The following is a 21,184-nucleotide window of genomic DNA, read 5'->3' on the forward strand; positions in this document are numbered from 1 at the left end:
TCCTTTGGCCGTCTCTCCTTCCAGTTCCCTGCTGCCAATGACTGGAACGAACTACAAAAATCTCTGAAACCGGAATCACTTATCTCCCTCACTAGCTTTAAGCACCAGCTGTCAGAGCAGCTCACAGATCACTGCACCTGTACATAGCCCATCTATAATTTAGCCCAAACAACTACCTCTTCCCCTACTGTATTTATTTATTTATTTAATTTTGCTCCTTTGCACCCCATTATTTTTATTTCTACTTTGCACTTTCTTCTACTACAAATCTACCCTTCCAGTGTTTTACTTGCTATATTGTATTTACTTTGCCACCATGGCCTTTTTTGCCTTTACCTCCCTTATCTCACCTCATTTGCTCACATTGTATATAGACGTATTTTTCTACTGTATTATTGACTGTATGTTTGTTTTACTCCATGTGTAACTCTGTGTTGTTGTATGTGTCAAACTACTTTGCTTTATCTTGGCCAGGTCGCAATTGTAAATGAGAACTTGTTCTCAACTTGCCTACCTGGTTAAATAAAGGTGAAATAAATAAAAAATAAAATAAATATAGACCTTTCCCAACACACACAATCACCCACCTGGGTTGTGTACACAGTACACACACACACACACACACAAGTTGGGAAAGTGCCCAATTTATTGATCCCACACTGACAGGTGTTGAGTGGTTTGATGTGCTATAATGAGGTTCAGTGCTATATGGCCCCGTTAGTGGAAGAATAGCTGGCATTAGGTTTTACAACTGTGGACATTTAGGGTAAATCATTCTATATTGACATTCCTGGGTCTGCTATTAGACCTGCTCATTGTTGTTCTGTTAGCAATGTGGTACCTTTACACCCCTCTCAATTGAATTCAGCAAGTGGTTCAACTTTACATTCAGAGGGGAAAGAACGGAGGGAAGTATTTTCAGTTCACTGAAATGTGTTCTGGTACTTGGATTTAGCTAATCAACGTAGGATTCAGAAATGTCATTTAGTTGGATGTATTTTGTCTGGGGGATTTTGCAGCTAGTGACTTTACCACGGCAATATTCAGAAGTTACCCATTCAATGTCCACTACATGCCGTCTCTCATTCAGAGGCGGTTGGACGTGGCCAAGGAAGCGGTGCAAATGTTAAGGCTCTTCTGCCACCTGCTGGTGAAACAGGGGAGTTGCGTATTAAATCCGTCTATTTTTGTCAAACCCAAAGACATCTTTCATCCCTCCCGGTAAATTAATTTCTTAAATTATTCCTGAAACGCTGGAACGTATACAACGTTGTCTCATCAAATCCACAAACCTCAAATGACGAAACACAAATAACAGTAGTGTTATAATTATTTTTTTTATCTCTTCAGTACATGAAATGGAGTGACACACATTGACAGCAAGAGTTCTTTTGTGCATTTTTCCCTCACTTGTAAAACGTTAGGTCAAGCGCAAACAAGTGGCACCTATCAGATATCAGTCTTTCACTCACAATTCAGATTACTTTATACATTCCAGTCAAGGCAGGACACAAATGTGACAGCAACACTCAACAGATGACACACACATTTCATTTAGTATATTGGATAGTTCCGTTTTTTTTTTTAGAATTCATACCTGGGATTTGAATGCACCTACATGGACTGATGGGGCTTTAATCATGGCCTCACATGAATATCCAAGTCAGAGTTTAAGAGAAAGCTCCTCATTTTACCACTGGGAAACGGACAGCCAAAATCGCCATGCTGATGGAACATGCCAAGGCCTACCCAGCGGCATCAGTCGACAGTTCAAAAAGGTCAAAAGTCATACATATCGTACCCTGAACGTGAAGTAAACAAATTGCAAACAAGAAAGTGAACCAGTGCAACAAATCCACACATATATTTCATGGAGTACATCTTTAGCTTTAGGACAGAATTGACCGACACATGTATATTCCTAATATCAATAATGAACACAGCTATCGACACGGATTGTGTCAGATATTGCTTAACAGCAGCTGATATTGTAGTGGATATGTCATTGGATAACAACTAATACTTTATGGTACTACATCAAAGACTTCAAAACAATTGATAACCACCTTGTACCCAATGGTGCCCCCCCCCAAAAAAAGATCTTGAAAATAAACGATATGTAATTACTGTGTAATTACCATTTTACCATAGAATTTCTTACTAAATACCTGGTCATTTATGTACCGGAAAATGATGTGCCACAGAATACCGTTTTGAATGTATAAATACTCTTGTCTCTATACTTCATTTACAGCCTATACATAATAATGGACGTCTGCAAGTAGTCTTCAGTTGACCTGTCATGCAGGTCAGCAGCAGTCCCCCTGTGTTCCATAAAGTGCTGATCTAGGATCGGTTTTTGCCTTTTAGATCCTAAAGAATAAGATTACATGGATGACGGGGACCTGATCCTAGATCAGCGCTCCTACTCTGAGACACTTTATGAATACAAGGCCCTGTTCCACAGTCTCAGTAGTAGTGACAGACACATTGCGACAGAGGTCAGTCAGTCACGCCTCATGACGTAACATGCGGTCCGTTGCTTCACCCATGATGAGGATGTTGTGTTAAAGACAGATAATAAAGGCAGGCAGTAAATCAAAATAAAACACGTGTCATTGCATCAGTGTGACTGGCCGGGTTAGAGCTGCGGTGTCTGTTCTCTCTTAACCCCTTCCCTTCAGGGAGTTTTTATTGATCAGTGCATTTTGGCATCCTTAAGGACAGTTGTTCCCAAAGGATACCCGCTTGTGACCCAATCACGGATTGCTACTAATATGTTTTGGGTTGTGGCTAGAATCGTTTTGTCCTTTTGGTGGGCCACATGAAAACTCCAAAAGGTCCCAGCCGCACCCCTCCCTCACAGCCGGCTCCTGTCCAGCCTCTTCTTGGCAGGGTTGGGGTACTGAGGGTTCTCGATGACCCCCTCCCCAAACTTGAGCTCCAGGAAGGCGCGGTGGTTGTTCGGGCTGTAGGCGGTGACGCCGGCGAACGGCATTGGCACCAGCGGCTGCAGGAAGTGCTCGGGGAACTCCACATCCTGCTTGTGCTCCATCCACGTGTCTTTGGTCATGACGCCGTTCCGCGGGTAGAAGGGCCACAGGTCCACGTGGAGGTGGTTAGCCTCGCTGTATTGCACCCTATAGAAGTCCCCCTCCACTGCCCGCTCCCACACATAGCCGTTAGCGTCCACCAGAGAACCAGAGTCCAGGTTCTTCAGGTAGTCACAGTTAGGCACGTCCTCCAGGTAGATGCCCAGGTCCACATCATAGTCCCAGGGGATGATGTCCTGGTGGCGGGCCGCGCCCAGCAGGGAGCCTCCTTCCAGCCAGTAGCGCACCCCGGAACTCTCCAGAATGTTGATCACATACTTGGTGGTCTCGCGTAGGGCGCGCAGGCAGCATGGAGGGGTCCAGCGATCCAGGTACAGGTACTCAGGGGTGTCGTCTCGGACTGTCCCGAAGCAACGTGCCGTCTCCTTCCCACAGCCGTGCCACTGCTCCTTCCCATCAGCCAGTAGGAGACGCTTCAGCCCAAAGTTCCTCATCAGCCGGCTAGTGGCCTCCTTCAGATGGCTGTCTGCCTTCCACTGGTTGTGGGCTGAGCTGAAGAGAGGCCGGTGGCTGGCGGAGAAGCAGGGGCTCTCCAGGAGCTTGACCTTCCAGCCATGCAGGGAGGTCTGGATGAAGAGCGAGGGCAGCAGGGGCCTCCCCAGTGGGACAGACAGGTTGAAGAGGTCCTCAGAGCGGATGAGGACCACTGCGTCCCCCTGAAGGGCTGTACACACGCTACCACTGCTCCCAGACGCCGCTGGGGTGTAGGTGGCCGTCCACTCTCTCAGACTGACCCGCAGGTGCAGGCACTGGACGGCCGAGCGTGCCAACACGGGGGCCGCCACCAGCCTCACGGGCCCCCCACCCTCCCCCTCCAGCTCCCGGATCAGCCTCTCCACAGCCCGGCCCTGCTCCAGCTCCACCCCGTCAGGCACCAGCAGCACAAACTCTGTCTGGACGTGGAACTCTGGCCGGTGGGCCTGCGGAGGCTGCTCGGGGCTGGGGGAGAGCACCAGGAGACGGGCCCCCTCGGGGAGAGACAGAGGGGGGTAGGGCGGGGTGTCAGACACAGCCAGGAAGGGCAGCTCAGGTCTCTGGTGCAGGAAGGAGCGTGCCACATCCCCGACGTAGTTCTCAAAGTCCTCAAACTCCCGTAGGAGGACAGTCACACGGGGGCCGCGGCTGTTCCCCTCTCCCCCGACACCTCCAGGGCCAACCATCCCCCCGCCAACCCCCACCAGGCCGCCCCCCAGCCCGGACGCAGGTAAAGCAGCCTTCCTGGAGCCCCTCCCTGGGTCCCGGCGTTTCTCCATCATCTGCTGCTGGGCTCGGGACACATAGTAGAGGATGAGCAGGTTCAGAACGATGGCTCCAGTCAGAAGGCCCTGGCAGAAACTCACCCGCATGGCGAGTTTCTGCACTCGTCTGGCTCAGCGAAAGGAAAAGGTATAGGATGGAGCTCTCTACTCAGAAAGCCTGTCCATAAACATCAGGACCCCATCAGTAAAGAGCTACAGGCTATCTGCGTCGGAATAATAATGGCCAGCTGCTGGAATAGCTGAAATACACAGAAAACACAGGAATTTAAAACGTGAATTTAAAATGCGTCCCAAAAAAAGCACTTCAGATGGCTGTAGTCTAGCTTGTTACATGATATTCAAACGTCAAGGAACTAGGTGTAGTGTGTCTCCCGTACATGGACTGGATTGCCCTAGTTCTCTTCAGCCAATACTTTGACCTAGATTGTATTCTTGACTATCAATTACAGCCAAATGAGCTACAGAGATGCTTCAAATTGATGCACCATTTAAGTATAGGCCTATGCTCCCTTCTAGAATAGGTACCGTAGGCTATCAAGCATTGTTACAGCAATAATAGTGCCTAGAACTGTCTGCATAAAGCAAAATACATTTTATTCTGTCATTTAATGCAGTCAGCAGACTACACCAATGCTGCATGGCTTCTACGCAACCATGGAACCAATGCAACCATGACCATTCTCAATAAATGCTTTTATCACGATGAATAACCACTGAATCATTTCATTTACATCCTCTCCTAAAGGCCACACCGTGACCCCTCTAAAAGCCTCATATGCAGAAGTCATCGTTCTTCAAATGTGAATCACGTTCTCCCGGTTACACAGCCCAACATTCCCCAAATCGTTAGAATAAGACAGAGCATACGAACCATAACGCACGTACATCGAATTCGCTCTCTGCGTGCAGAGGTGGCCGAGCTAAGCGCAACATGGATAGCTCTTACTGACCGTATGAAATACTCATATTATACTGACAAATGAACTCAAATAGTGTTAACATACGGCGACTTTTAGATTCGTTTCAATACCGCGGTCTGTAACATTGTACCCTTGCTTTGCTGTTTCGGAAATGAGCACAGGAAGCTTGCGTGAGATCACAATATGGCAGGAACGACGTCCCTGGTTACCACTCATGGATAAAACGATCCCCCGAACGACGCTGTAGTAGATTCGCTCTTAGCTCATTTTTTGGCACCCTTTCTCCATGAGTTATTGCAGTCGCTCTTTTACGTGACAGAGGAAGAAAGAAGGGCAGAGAGTGCTAGTGCTTGGGTCTGCGAGGGTTGGGTTATTATTACTATCGCTGCTCGTTTCCACCTCCTTGTCCTGGCGAAAACGCGAGCGCTAAAATGGAGGCGGAAAGATCCGGCGGAGTAGCAGGGGGAACGAACCAGAACTCTGGAGGCAGCGGCGTGGGGCGCAATCCGAACGGGCCGAAATCGGTACTCGGGCAGGCGACAACAGAAGCGGCCGCCGCGGCATCAGCAGCCGGGGCGATGGCTGGATCGTCGCAGCCCCGGGAACCGCAAGACGGCGACGCGGGCCTATCGCTTCCCGGGATCTTGCACTTTATCCAGTTCGAATGGGGACGCTTCCAGGCCGAGAAATATCGCTGGGAAGCCGAGAGAGACGAACTCAGGGTAATTACAAGGCTATTATTTAGCTATAGCTACGTAGACTCTTTTATTACTATAGTAGCTTGCTACGATTTGGAAGAAGAGAAAAAAAAAGCTAGCCTAGCATTGGCATTATTCAGATCCCACAGAAATCACGACCGCTCCTCAATAGTTTCACTAATCCGACAGAATACTGTACAGAAGCGTGCAAAACAACACACACACGATCACACATCTTTTCATCCCGTGCTCCAGGGTGTTAGCCAGAGTAACTTCAAACAATGTTGCTGTATTTGCGTCAGTTCATAAGCTTTGATGTGGTTTAGACGCAAGCGCTATTCTGGGATCAAAGCAAACCCAATATCTGGGGACCATTCTTGACTAATCCAAAACACTGGATTGTGAATGTACTTGAATGTCTTGCGTCACTCACAGGACTTTTAAATCGTCCGTGTGTGTTAATTGCAGTGTTACATTGAGGCAACGCAGCCAGACATATAATCGACATTGTCTATACATAGCGCATCACACAGGTGGAGGTGTCAATCGGCTACGTCGAGCTGCTCCAACGGGAATTAACGCGGTTAGAATGAACGCCAGACGGTCGGCCTCCGCTTGTTTCTGAACCCCCCTTTTTTTTAACGGTTTCTATTTTCCCCTGTGAGAGATTACGGCGGGTCACGTGACTCGCGGTCAATTACAACGGGGATTCGGTCACGCCAACGCGTTTATAAACCCCGGAGCCACGCACAAAACAAAAAAACAGATGACGTAATGTGGCCCTTTTTCCGCCGTTTACACGCGTGAACATTTTCACTCACGCCTGCCTGGGGAGTGCAAAGCGTGTTTTTTCCCTTTGCTTTCCCCATATGTGACCTGTCAGGACGTTTGCTTATACGTACGCTGAAGGAACACCGTTGAAATAGGAGTTTGCTTCATTATTTACAGTAGCCTAAAGGCCCGTGTAGAAAAACAATGCCGTTCCACTGCTGTCAGTGTATTTCACTCTCCCGCTCACTCTACCCTATAGGCTATAGCCTAGTTATAAATAGGAACTTTATATATTATGGATGAACCATAACAAACAGGCCGTGTTGGTTTTATAGCAGTGTGCGGATGTCACCACCACCACTAGTCTGTTACTGGGAATGATTTCTATGCGTGAACATGTGTGTGAGTGTATGCGCGTGTGTGTGTGTGGTCTGGTTTTCACAGGCCAAATTAGCGGGGAGAACTCGGGACGGGAGAAAAGAGCGGTTGAGTGCCCTGTTCAAACAGTAGCCCAGCAGTTTACATAAGAGGACCCCAGTGGCTGCTAAACTAGGGAAAGCCCAGTGGCACAAACACACACACACACACACACACACACACACACACACACACACACACACACACACACACAGAGACAGACAGAAGGCAATGCCTGGTGTGTTTTCTCTGCCAACCCTATTGAGCCAGGATGTGCCAGTAGGCATGCTCTGAGACCATGTGTGCAGGACACACACTTGTCCATTATAACTCGCATGTGCTCGCTCATCTCCCACAAACACATGTATGTACAGTTGAAGTCGGAAGTTTACATAAACCTTAGCCAAATACATTTAAATTCAGTTTTTCACAAATTCTGACATTTAATCCAAGTAAAAATTCCCTGTTTTAGGTCAGTTAGGATCACCACTTTATTTTAAGAATGTGAAATGTCAGAATAATAGTAGAGAGAATGATCTATTTCAGCTTTTATTTCTTTCATCACATTCCCAGTGGGTCAGAAGTTTACATACACTCAATTAGTATATGGTAGCATTGCCTTATAATTGTTTAACTTGGGTCAAACGTTTTGGGTAGCCTTCCACAAGCTTCCCACAATAAGTTGGGTGAATTTTGGCCCATTCCTCCTGACAGAGTTGGTGTAACTGAGTCAGTTTTGTAGGCCTCCTTGCTCGCACATGCTTTTTCAGATCTGCCCACAAATCTTCTATAGGATTGAGGTCAGGGCTTTGTGATGTCCACTCCAATACTTTGACTTTGTTTGGGGTCACTGTCCATTTGGAAGACCCATTTGCAACCAAGCTTTAACTTCCTGACTGATGTCTTGAGATGTTGCTTCAATATATGCACATCATTTTCCTACCTTGTGATGCCATCTATTTTGTGAAGTGCACCAGTCCCTCCTGCAGCAAAGCACCCCCACAACATGATGCTGCTTCACGGTTGGGATGGTGCTCTTCGGCTTGCAAGCCTCCCCCTTTTTCCTTCAAACATAACGATAGTCATTATGGCCAAACAGTTCTATTTTTGTTTGATCAGACCAGAAGACATTTCTCCAAAAAGTAGGATCTTTGTCCCCATGTGCAGTTGCAAACCGTAGTCTGGCTTTTTTATGGTGGTTTTGGAGCAGCGGCTTCTTCCTTGCTGAGCGGCCTTTCAGGTTATGTTGATATAGGACTTGTTTTACTGTGGATATAGATACTTTTGTACCTGTTTTCTCCAGCATCTTCACAAGGTCCTTTGCTGTAGTTCTGGGATTGATTTGCCCTTTTCGCACCAAAGTACATTCATCTCTAGGAGGCAGAACGCATCTCCTTCCTGAGCGGTATGACGGCTGCATGGTCCCATGGTGTTTATACTTGCGTACTATTGTTTGTACAGATGAACGTGGTACCTTCAGGGGTTTGGAAATTGCTCCCAAGGATGAACCAGACTTGTGGAGGTCTAAAAAAAAGAAATCTGAGGTCTTGGCTGATTTCTTTTGATTTTCCCATGATGTCAAGCAAAGAGGCACTGAGTTTGAAGGTAGGCCTTGAAATAAATCCACAGGTACACCTCCAATTGACTCAAATTATGTCAATTAGCCTATCAGAATCTTCTAAAGCCATGACATCATTTTCTGGAATTTTCCAAGCTGTTTAAAGGCACAGTCAACTTAGTGTATGTAAACCTCTGACCCACTGGAATTGTGATACAGTGAATTATAAGTGAAATAATCTGTAAACAATTGTTGGAAAAATTACTTGTGTCATGCACAAAGTAGATGTCCTAACCGACTTGCCAAAACTAGAGTTTGTTAACAAGAAATTTGTGGAGTGGTTGAAAAACAAGTTTTAATGACTCCAACCTAAGTGTATGTAAACTTCTGACTTGAACTATATGTATGTCTCCATACACACAGAACATACAACACTATACAGAATATAGCCTACAGTTTCCTCTGGGCTGCTGCTCTGTCTCAAACCAAACGTTGTCGATTGATGACTGCCCAGTGTGTGGAAAACATTATTGGCCCATGTGTCTGTGTGTCTGTGTGTCTGTGTGTCTGTGTGTCTGTGTGTCTGTCTGTCTGTCTGTCTGTCTGTCTGTCTGTCTGTCTGTCTGTCTGTCTGTCTGTCTGTCTGTCTGTCTGTCTGTGTGTCTGTGACATTGACAGTGTGTGTATGGTGTGACAGTGGTATGTTTTTTTAGGGCTGAATCAGGTCGTTAAACGGGAACACTTGTGGCACTCTGTCTCCTGTGACAGCCAGCCAGGCAGGCTGTGGCGGGGCGGGGCCGGGCCGGGCCGAGCAGTTGGCTGGGGCAGGTGTAACCTGACGTAGCAGGCATTTCTGGTCCTGACGAGAGATAAAACATTTTTAGGGGGAAGTTCTCTTCTGCGCTGTTCAACCAATCAAGTGGAGTGTCGCCTTGTTAACGTTCAATAGCTTTTTCAGGCTATTTATTCAATTTCCCCTGAAAACCCGGATGCGTCCGTTTATATACGCACCCAGCGTAGGGTGGACCAGGTGTGACGTCCCCAGAGCAGAGCCACAGGGCCATGTGACTACAGCCAGCAGGCCAGGCCAGGGGACAGACAGGTGGCACTGCAGAGGGCACATCACTGATCTCACATGACAGGGGATAGGACTAAGCTATGTGGTGGCAGCCCTGGCTTAATCCTATCCAGTCAGGTAAGATCAGTTATTCCTTCAAGAAAGAGAGGATGAGGGATACTACTTTAAAACCCGTAAGCCTCTCACCTCTGTTAGGCTATATCTGTCCCGTAGAACTGTAGAAGGGTTCCAAATCAAGCAGTCATTTCTCTACTGAATATCTGAATATACTCCTGCTGAGTCTGTAGAGAAAAGAGTGTTTCTTCTCTTGTCCTACTTCATTATGGTAATACAGTTGGTGCTGATCAAGGACCTACAGCACTCCTAGTTGGATAATAAATGTCAGATTACTGTAGATTTAAACTTTGCGATCACAATTGTGGCACAGTTACTACTTGCCATAAATAGAAGGACAGAGCGCTTTGTAGCCATTGACACTCAAGATCAGTGGCACTCCGACTAGTGGTGACCAAGTGGGGGCCCGTAGTGGTGACCAAGTGGGGGCCCGTAGTGCCCTTCTCTCAGGTCTAATGAAAAGCCCAGTGTTCTAATGCGTGGCACACGTATGTACACTACTGTGCTTCGCTCGCCCCCACGCACTTCTGGGCCCTTACTGTACGTCCCCCCAATGACTCTCTCTCTTTCTCTCACACTCCAATTGACCTCTCTTTCTCACACTCATACACACGTAAAGACACACACACACACACACACACACACACACACACACACAAGCTGCCATTTTTGCCAAACTTAAGCGCGCTCGCACACACACACACACACACACACACACACACACACACACACACACACACACACACACACAACACACACACGGTACACACACACGGTACACACACACTCCAGCTCCCTGTCCCAGAAAAGTCCTCTGCTCTTACTTGTCGGCTGATGCGTCTCAGAGGGATGGAGGATGGCAGAGAGGGTATAGGAGAGGGTGAGCTGCCCTGGACCCTGTCCAGAGGCAGGATGGGTGGGGCTGACTGAACTCCTCAGCAGGCCACACAGAGATGGCCATACAGGAAGCATACAGGAAGCGCGGTAGTGCTTTTACTTAGAAAAGTAGTTCTTTAGCCTGTCTTTGTGCTAAGACTTGTGTTGTTTTATGTGCCAGTGTTCAACAGGCATGTTTCTAACATCGTTGATGCCCTTTTTAATTACACTTCACAACTGTTTCTTTTGGTTGAAGTTTCAACTTCATTTGTCCCAGCAAAGAATAACGTGAAACATACATACAATGCTACTGAATCAGCCATGGATTGGCAGCCATCAATATAAATATAACATTGCTAATCATCAACATGAGCAGCAGCAATAGTATAAAGTAAGGCCTACACAGAAGGTAAGTGAAGTGCGCTGTGCACATTCTCAGAAACATCACGTCGACGTCATCAAAATACAGTATTCCCTATATTCAAAAGGCCAATGGCCGTAGGGGTAAAGGGTAAAGGAGTGCTCGTACCTGTTTTAGTCTTAACAGTTGGGGAATCTACGCCAGGGGCCAGAGGGTAGGACATGGGACTCCTGTTTTAGGGGTGGGCACTGTCAGACAGGATGGATTCTGCCTTTCGCACCACTTGTCTGTTGTACAGGTCGGACAGACTACTCTGCTGGGCTTCCATGATCTCACTGCCCACTTTCGCTCTTCTAGCTAGTGCATTTTATGCTTCCATACCAAGGTTACCATGCCAACAGATCAAAGAAAAAGAGTCTTCAGGGTCCCCGTCGACCTGGAACTTTTTTACCCTTCTTCCACAACCTGTCAGTGTTCCACTCAAAGCTCAATTTATCATCAATCACGGTCCCAAGATACTTAGAATTGGCTACAGTGTCTACCACCTGGCCCTGAAGGATGGTGTTATGAGGGGTAGGGGTTAATACACATATCTTTGGTTGTCGTCACATTCGGTTGTAAGAAAGCACTGTGGCACCAATGTACAAAATCCTTAACAACAGGACCGTGGTTAGTTTCATCGGCATGAAGCAGACCGACTATTGCTGAGTCATCCGCAAACTTCAGGATGTGTTGGTTCTCGCACTGGCTACGACGTCAGTGTACATCTCATTCCAAAGTCATGGGCATTAATATGGAGTTGGTCTCTCCTCTGCTGTTATAAGAGCCTCCACTCTTCTGGGAAGGCTTTCCACTAGATGTTGGAACATTGCTGCGGGGACTTGCTTCCATTCAGCCACGAGCATTAGTGAGGTCGGGTACTGATGCTGGGCGATGGTTAGTCCTGGCTGGCAGTCGGCTTTCCAGTTCATCCCCAAAGGTGTTCGATGGGGTTGAGGTCAGGGCTCTGTGAAGGCCAGTCAAGTTCGTCCACACCGATCTCAACAAACCATTTCTGTGTGGACCTTGCTGTCAGATGGATCTCGCTGACAAATTCATCACTCCAGAGAACGCGTTTCCACTGCTCCAGAGTCCAATGGCTGCGAGCTTTACACCACACCAGCCGACGTTTGGGGTTGCGCATGGTGATCTCAGGCTTGTGTGCGGCTGCTCGGCCATGGAAACCCATTTCATGAAGCTCCCGACGAACAGTTTGAAACTCGGTAGTGAGTGTTGCAACCGAGGACAGACGATTTTTATGTGCTGCGCGCTTCAGCACTCGGCGGTCCCGTTCTTTGAGCTTGTGTGGTCTACCACTTTGTGGCTGAGCTGTTGTTGCTCCTAGACATTTCCACTTCACAAAAACAGCACTTAAAGTTGACCGGGGCAGCTCTAGCAGGGCAGAAATTTAAAGAACTGACTTGTTGGAAAGATGGCATCCTATGACAGTGTCACGTTGAAAGTCACTGAGCTCTTCAGTAAGGCCATTCTACTTACAATGTTTGTCTACGGAGATTGCGTGGCTGTGCACTCGATTTTTATACACCTGTCAGCCGCGGGTGTGGCTGAAAAAAGCCAAAGCCACTCATTTGAAGGGGTGTCCACATACTTTTGTGTGTATATATAGTGTATATGCTTGGAACATTTCATGATGTATGGTTGATCACAGATCACTGATCTTTAGGGAAGCCCTCTCAGGGTGAACTAAATCACCTACAGTAGACTCCTTTACTCCAGCTCTTCCAGGAAGGAAGGAAGGAAGGAAGGAAGGAAGGAAGGAAGGAAGGAAGGAAGGAAGGAAGGAAAGGTGCATGTCTGAAAGGTTCGAACGGGGCCCTGTATTGGACAAAGTCCTGCTGTTAAGACAGGGAGTGGACGTGATGTTCATGGATCCTGATGACATGCTCCTGTGTGTACACTGTAACACAACACACACACACACACACACACACACACACACACACACACACACACACACACACACACACACACACACACACACAGAGAGCAAATGAAACCATGTCAGACTGCAGTGGGCCAGTGGAGACAGAAGCCAGGAACGTTAAGGAAGTGTTGGGAGAGATCACTGATGCTTATCTGAGATGGGAGGGACATTCCAAAGAAGTGTGTGTGTGTGCAAAGAAAAATGCGTTAGAATGACAGGTCGCAGCTCGCCCCTGTCAGGGAAGGAACGGAACCATGTGAGAACCCCACCCACTTAACGACGAGGGAGATCCATTCCACAACGCCCCCTCTCTGCTCTCCTGGCTGCACCCAACCACAGTGCATCTACCTGACAGCTTCCTTCACTACCTGTCTTGGCTGCTCCCCTGCTACCCCAGACAGACACAGCATGGTGCCCTTCAGGTCTATTTTAGTACCTGGAGTCTGTAGGTATGGCTGGAGCTGCTGCTAAAACCAGACAGACACTTCAAGCTGAAACACACAGGAGAGGCTGTGTTCTGAAAATAGCCAGGGTAACAGATATAGCGTGTCCCAGTAATCAAAGTGATGCGCCATCAGCAGTGGTAGTTTTTTGCAGTTGCACAGTATCATTATTTTGTTTTCATGAGAGCGGTTTGTGTGTCCCAGCTGTATGATCTTGCCAGCGTCGTGCAGACCTGATGAGACTGCGGGTTTTTTTAGGCTGCTCTACTTTTCCGGGGCTCTGTGTGTTAGCGAGTGTGTGTGTGTGTGTGTGTGTTTTGCGGCCTCAGAAGAGCAATGGGACCACGCACGAACAAACGCAACACACACACGTGCGCACTCCTCTCCTCACGATTGTTTCCCCTCCAGATGTCTGGCTCGGGTTTGCTGGTTAGGAGAAGTTCTAAATCCAGAACGCAGCTCCCTCCACAACCCACTACTTAGCCTGGGACTTGTAGGGAACGTCGGTTTGCGAAACCAAACAACCAGTTTTTCTGCACTACACATGGTATTTGTTTAGTGGGTCCAAACCAACTTCGCTCAAAATAACTGGGAAATGGTATACTCAATCCAAGTTGTGTTGATTGGTAACAGGTAATGTTATGTGTGTGTGTGTGTGTACAGGCTCAGGTGACGTTCCTCCAGGGTGAGAGGAAGGGGCAGGAGAACATGAAGCAGGACCTGGTCAGGCGGATCAAGATGTTGGAGTACGCCCTGAAACAGGAGAGGTCAGACACGCACGCGCACACACACACACACACACACACACACACACACACACACACACACACACACACACACACACACACACACACACACACACTATTCTGCCCTTGAATTGCGTTCCCATGCAACACTAGACAGATAGCAAACAACTAAGTCTTCAATAAAACTCCCAAGGCGTGACTTTTCTCGAATGAATATATCGAAAACGCTTACGTTGTGAAACTGCAAAATACAGAGAAGAATATACTTTAGTATTCAATTCAAATCGACATACTGCAGCTGTACATTATACCTTTCAAGTTGAAGTTGGATGAAAATACAAAGCACGTGCCAAGGTACCATGCATCTGGCATGACGCCAAACCATGTAGCTAATTGTTACTCATATGGTAATTGGCTAACTCCTTTCATTACTCTAATAATGTACAACCATCTCTGTAGAATAACAAAGCATATTACACTAGAAACAGTAACAAAACTACAGTATTGTATGTTTTACAATTCGTTTGCATGACGCACGAGCAAAGTAATATAGCTGACGGCATACATGAAAGGCAAGGCAATTTGTGTGAGTGAATGCAACCAACCAACATTGATATGTAAGCAACTCTATCAATATCGAGATTATCATCACTAGCTAAATGCTTGAATCCAAGTTACAAACAAATATTTTCCGAGGCTGAAGCATGACAAGAAATAGCTACACTGAAAGACCTGCACTGCAGTGTTGTTTTAATTAAGCTGTTTCTATGCGTGCAGAATGAATTCTCTACTTCCTGTTTGCGTACAGTCTTTCTAAGTACCAGAAAGCTCCACTAGGAGGCAAATAACACCATGGAACACAATGAGAATCCATCTTAACCATTGTAATAAAATGATCTGTTACACACACACACACACACACACACACACACACACACACACACACACACACACACACACACACACACACACACACACACACACACACACACACACACAGAGAGTGTAGGGCTTGGGTAACACTGCCATCTTGTGGTTCTTCCTCTCTCTGCAGGTCCAAACACCAGAAGCTGAAGACTGGCAGTGACCATAGCCCAGGGGAGAAGAAGCCAGAGGCAGAACAAGGTATGCAGGCTCTATGTAGACCTTATGTAGACTCTATGTATGCTCTAGGCCAGGGGTGTCAAACTCATTTTGCCCCAGGGGCCGCGTTCTGTCTTCAACGAGGTCCGGAGGGCGTCCAGAAATGTTCGCTTTACCCATCATTTTCTATGCTCCCTGACTTTCTAGCTTTCATTATGGTAATTTTTAGCGAGGTGGACACAGTCAAGATGCTGTATGTCCATGATCATATCTACACTCGGTTTTAGTCATTTTAAAGTATATTGAGTTCGTTCCCCCGTCCCCCCCGAATTTTTTTAATTTAAAAAAAAACACAAAAAACAACAACATTTATAATCTATTTTTTAGTCAAACCACCCACGGGCCGGATTGGACCGGGACCGGGACACCTGCCGTATGTTTGACAGCCCTTCTGTGGACTATCAGAAGACATTCAATTTTTCCATGTAAAACTGCCACGGCATCCCTCTGTGTCAGCTGATATCTGATACCAGACTTGGGTTTTTCACTGTGGAGAGTGTCTGTGGCCTAATGAGTGCATCAGTGATTGGTTCACTATGTAGCCTAGATAAAGCAGAACTAGTAACTTCCCCATGCTTTTGTTTCCACATCTGTCCCATTTAACTGTGTGTCTGTGTGTCTGTGTGTCTGTGTGTGGGTGGGGGAGGGGGGGGTGCACTGAGCTTTGAGGGTTGCTCTGACGCTTGCTTCTGTTACATCAGAGCTTCTTCCTCTGATTGACTCTTCCTCTATCCCACAGTGCCCAATGGGCCAGCAGAATCTGAATCTGAGCCAGCCAATCAGATGTCCTGGAAGGAGGGCCGTCAGCTACTGCGCAAGTAAGGCTTCCTCCCCACAGCGAGAGTAAGGCTTTCTCCCCACAGCGAGAGTAAGGCTTCCTCCCCACAGCGAGAGTAAGGCTTCCTCCCCACAACGAGAGTAAGGCTTCCGCCCCACAGCGAGAGTAAGGTTTTCTCCCCACAGCGAGAGTAAGGTTTTCTCCCCACAGCGAGAGTAAGGTTTTCTCCCCACAGCGAGAGTAAGGTTTTCTCCCCACAGCGAGAGTAAGGCTTTCTCCCCATAGCGAGAGTAAGGCTTCCTCCCCATAGCGAGAGTAAGGCTTCCTCCCCATAGCGACAGAGCAGCACTGTCCTCAACACTTTAAACAAACTGTTGAGTCTGAATGAAGAGGCTAATCGTGTGTGTGTGTTCGGTGTGTGTGTGTGTGTGTAGGTACCTGGAGGAGGTGGGCTACTCGGACACCATCCTGGACATGCGTTCGAAGCGTGTGCGCTCCCTGCTGGGTCGTACCAGCCCCGAGGCTAACGGCGCCCCGGCCAGCAGCGAGCAGCAGCCCGCCCCGGACCCCGAGCCCCTGGCAGGGGGGGAGTCACTCCTCATCAGACAGATAGAGGAGCAGATCAAGAGGTGAGACCCCCATACACACACACACACACACACACACACACACACACACACACACACACACACACACACACACCCCTGTCCTCGGTGTAGGGTGCTGTGGACAGTGATGAATGGAAGCTTGTCTCCACGGTAGTCGCTGTGAAGTTGATCAGTACTATGTCTGTGGTGGTGTATTGCATATTTTTGTCAAATTTCTATAACTGTCAGTAATGTTGTTACCGTTGTAGGTTGCCTCTGATGTGTGTGTGTTGCCTCTGATGTGTGTGTGTGTGTGTGTGTGTGTCGGTAGGAACGCGGCGGGGAAGGATGGTTCTAAGGAGCGCCTGGGCGGTTCCGTGCTGGATAAGATCCCCTTCCTACACGGCTGCCAGGATGATGATGAGGATGACAGTGATGAGGAAGATGACTTCCAGGGCATGGGCACGGACCGTATAGACGGGCAGCGCAACAAGAACAAGAAGCCGCGCGTTAAGGTCCGATCACGTCAACACGGCAAAGTGTGTGTGTGTGTGTGTGTGTGTGTGCGTATTAAAGCCCTTCTCCCTCTCTCTCTCTGTGTGTATGTAGATGGGGACTGAGCCCATGACCACAGACCTGGACCCTGATGATGAGGAGGATGAAGACGACTCTGAGGATGCCCTGAGCGAGTTTGACTTCCTGGGATCAGGGGAGGAGGGGGAGGGGGCGGGAGAGGCCCGTATCTCAGGGGACGGCCGGGAGTTAGGTACGCCATCGTCATAGCAACCACCTCAACCACACCTGTCTGTCTCTTTCGTCTGTCTAGCTTTTTTGTCTGTCTCTTTCTATTTGTCAGTCCCTCTCTCCCTTCATCCCTATCTCTCTCTTTCTAGGGAGTCACATGTTCTGTACTCTCACCTCTACTGCCAATAAACCATTGCCTATGGTGAACCATTGTCTGTGTGTCTCACTACCACGTGTTGTGTTTGGTGGGTGCCTTTGTCATCCACGTGTCTCTCTCTCTCTATCTGGAGCAATGTGTTCTGTTAGCATAAAGCATGCTGTTTGGTGTCCGTCTACTTTATCACTACATCCACCTCTCGGCCTGTCTCTCGGTCCGTGTCTCTTCGCCTCTTTCTATTTCTCTGATCACTCATCGTCTCTCCTTCTGTATGCGCGGTCATGTGTTCTCTCGGCCTTCTCTTTGCTCTCTATCTTTCTCTCTGCACTCTCTCTCTCTCTCTCTCTCTCTCGCTCTCTCTCTGCATGACTGTGTGTGTTGTGTGTGTCTCTCTCTCTCTCTCTCTCTCGCTCTCTGCATGACTGTGTGTGTTGTGTGTGTGTGTGTGTCTCTCTCTCTCTCTCTCTCTCTGCATGACTGTGTGTGTTGTGTCTCTCCTCTGGCCTGGTTCAGAGAAGCGCAGGAACAAGTTACAGGGCATGATGTCGGACTTCCCCCCCAAACCCTCCCCGCCCCCCTCTGTGTCGGGACAGTCTCGCTCCGGGGAAGGTAAGACAACACCCGCCCCCAAAACTCTCCCTGTCTTGCTGTACCAAATTGTCTACACTGTTCTGTATCGTTTCATGTTTTGCACGGACCCCAGGAAGAGTAGCTGCTGCTTTCGCAAAACATCTAATGGGGATCCTCAAAAAAAAAAAAAAAATACTAAAGTAGCTAAATTGCTTCTCTCTCTCTCATCTAAAGGGATACTGCATTGAAGAGGTAATTGTTTTAGTATTGATAAAAGGAAGGGATGTGTTTTTGATCAGATGGTGGGTTAATGCAGCTGTTCTTCCTCCGCTCCTTAACCTCTCTGGGGTATGTGGGACGCTAGCGTCCCATCCGCGGGACACACTATTCAACAGCCAGTGAAATAGCAGGGCGGCAAATTCAAAACAACAAAAATCTCATAATTCACATTTTTCAAACATACAACTATTATATCCCATTTTAAAGATACACTTCTCGTTAATCCAAGCACATTGTCTGATTTCAAAAAGGCTTTACGGCGAAAGCATAACATTAGATTATGTTAGGACAGCACCGAGACAAGAAAAACCGCATCACAAAAACCAGAAATACAGCTAAAATTAATCACTAACCTTTGATGATCTTCATCAGATGGCACTCATAGGACTTCATGTTACACAATACATGTATGTTTTCCACGATAAAGTTCATATTTATATCCCAAAAAAACATTTTACATTGGCGTGTAATGTTCAGAAATGTTTTGCCTCCCAAAACTTCCGGTGAATGAGCACATCAATTTACAGAAATACTCACCATAAACGTTGATAAAATATTCAACAGTTATTCAAAGAATTATAGATACACTTCTCCTTAATGCAACCGCTGTGTCAGATTTAAAAAAAGCTTTACGGCGAAAGCAAATTTTGCAATAATCTGAGTACAGCGCTCAGACAACAACAACAAGCAATACAGATACCCGCCATTTTGGAGTTGACTAAAATCAGAAATAGCATTATAAATATTCACTTACCTTTGATGATCTTCATCAGAATGCACTCCCAGGAATCCCAGTTCCTCGATAGTCCATAATTTATGTCCAAATACCTCCTTTTTGTTCGCGCGTTTAGTCCACTACTCCAAATGCAGGAAGCGCGCGCAAAATGTCACAACGAAAAGTCAAAAAAAGTTCTATTTACGTTCGTAGAAACATGTCAAATGATGTTTACAATCAATCCTCAGGGTCTTTTTATCATAAATCTTCGATAATATTCCAACCGGACAATAGCGTATTCATTACAGAGGAAAAAGAAGGAACGGTGCGCCTGCGTAACCCCGCAGTAATCAACTCATTGGCCTCAGGCAGTCCACTTGTTGAGTCAGCTCTTATTCTCTCCCCAGTCACAGTAGAAGCATGAAACAACATTCTAAAGACTATTGACATCTAGTGGAAGCCGTAGGAAGTGCAAAATGAACCCTAAGTCACTGTATACTGTATACGCAATCACTTGAAAACTACAAACCTCAGATCATTGGATTTTTCTCAGGTTTTTGCCTGCCATATGAGTTCTGTTATACTCACAGACATCATTCAAACAGTTTTAGAAACTTCAGAGTGTTTTCTATCCAAATCTACTAATAATATGCATATCCTACCTTCTGAGCCTGAGTAGCAGGCAGTTTACTACGGGCACGCCTTTCATCCGGACGTCAAAATACTGCCCCCTACCCTAGAGAAGTTAAGGTGGTTAATGTGGTAGTGAGTTTAGTATTGAGAGCTGTTCTTCCTCCGCTCCTTAAGGTGGCGCTCTGGGTTTTTCCTCTGACGTCTTCATCCTGGACGCCGTCGGGGGCGGAGACATGAACCTGGGAGAGCTGGCAGACCTCACCGTCGCCAACGACAACGACCTCACCGTGGATGTGAATACTTGAAAACACACACACACACACACACACACACACACACACACACACACACACACACACACACACACAGAGGGTGGGGGGGCTGAGAGAAGAAATTGCAGTTTTAAACATGGCTTAAGCTATCTGAGGGACTCAAACATTATAACAAAATCAATGGGGGAGCCATGCAATGACAGTTTGGGGAATTTTAGATTCTCCCTGACTGTCTAGTTTTCATTTTGGTGGTTGTTAGTTTTATAAATGTATTTATTTATTTTTTATTTCACCTTTATTTAACCAGGTAGGCTAGTTGAGAACAAGTTCTCATTTGCAACTGCGACCTGGCCAAGATAAAGCATAGCAATTCGACACATACAACAACACAGAGTTACACATGGAATAAACAAAACATACAGTCAATAATACAGTAGAACAAAAGAAAACAAAAAGTCTACATACAGTGAGTGCAAATGAGGTAAGTTAAGGAAATAAATAGGCCATGGTGGCGAAGTAATTACAATATAGCAATTAAACACTGGAATGGTAGATGTGTAGAACATGAATGTGCAAGTAGAGATACTGGGGTGCAAAGGAGCAAGATAAATAAATAAATACAGTATGGGGATGAGGTAGGTAGATAGATGGGCTGTTTACAGATGGGCTATGTACAGGTGCAGTGATCTGTGAGCTGCTCTGACAGCTGGTGCTTAAAGCTAGTGAGGGAGATATGAGTCTCCAGCTTCAGAGAGTTTTGCAGTTCGTTCCAGTCATTGGCAGCAGAGAACTGGAAGGAAAGGCGACGAAAGGAGGAATTGGCTTTGGGGGTGACCAGTGAGATATACCTGCTGGAGCGCGTGCTACAGGTGGGTGCTGCTATGGTGACCAGTGAGCTGAGATAAGGTGGGGCTTTACCTAGCAGAGACTTGTAGATAACCTGTAGCCAGTGGGTTTGGCGACGAGTA

General features: G+C 47.0%; 2 protein-coding genes across 5 annotated transcripts in view; one reads left to right on the forward strand and one right to left on the reverse strand.

Annotated features, from left to right (window-relative positions):
* Window positions 1–1,318: 1,318 nt before the first annotated feature.
* Window positions 1,319–20,150, reverse strand: LOC115163002 (fukutin-related protein). Of its 4 annotated transcripts, none has more exons than XM_029714562.1 (2): window positions 19,974–20,150; window positions 1,319–4,611 (listed from the first exon to the last, which is right to left on the reverse strand). In XM_029714562.1, exon 2 carries the CDS (start codon window positions 4,457–4,459, stop codon window positions 2,861–2,863), a length of 1,599 nt encoding a protein of 532 aa, XP_029570422.1. In that variant the 5' UTR covers window positions 4,460–4,611; window positions 19,974–20,150; the 3' UTR covers window positions 1,319–2,860. The 4 variants fall into 4 exon arrangements, with proteins under 4 accessions (XP_029570422.1, XP_029570423.1, XP_029570421.1 ...); XM_029714563.1 differs by lacking the exon at window positions 19,974–20,150 and adding an exon at window positions 6,214–6,258; XM_029714561.1 differs by lacking the exon at window positions 19,974–20,150 and adding an exon at window positions 5,258–5,374.
* LOC115163001 (striatin-4) overlaps window positions 5,520–21,184 on the forward strand; it is a 29,360-nt gene continuing 13,695 nt past the window's right edge. The window contains exons 1-9 of the mRNA XM_029714559.1: window positions 5,520–6,014; window positions 14,256–14,359; window positions 15,393–15,463; window positions 16,221–16,299; window positions 16,694–16,888; window positions 17,178–17,361; window positions 17,456–17,612; window positions 18,261–18,356; window positions 20,119–20,237. Of these exons, the coding sequence (XP_029570419.1) occupies window positions 5,724–6,014; window positions 14,256–14,359; window positions 15,393–15,463; window positions 16,221–16,299; window positions 16,694–16,888; window positions 17,178–17,361; window positions 17,456–17,612; window positions 18,261–18,356; window positions 20,119–20,237 (1,296 nt within the window). The 5' untranslated portion in view covers window positions 5,520–5,723. The remainder of the gene's footprint in view (window positions 6,015–14,255; window positions 14,360–15,392; window positions 15,464–16,220; window positions 16,300–16,693; window positions 16,889–17,177; window positions 17,362–17,455; window positions 17,613–18,260; window positions 18,357–20,118; window positions 20,238–21,184) is intronic.

The sequence above is a fragment of the Salmo trutta genome, chromosome 26 (assembly GCF_901001165.1).
Source record: "Salmo trutta chromosome 26, fSalTru1.1, whole genome shotgun sequence".
Classification (NCBI taxonomy): domain Eukaryota; kingdom Metazoa; phylum Chordata; class Actinopteri; order Salmoniformes; family Salmonidae; genus Salmo; species Salmo trutta.

What these genes read in the sequence shown, in the direction of transcription:
- LOC115163002 (XM_029714562.1), bottom strand. Translation starts at nt 4,459, where the DNA reads ATGCGGGTGAGTTTCTGCCAGGGCCTTCTGACTGGAGCCATCGTTCTG.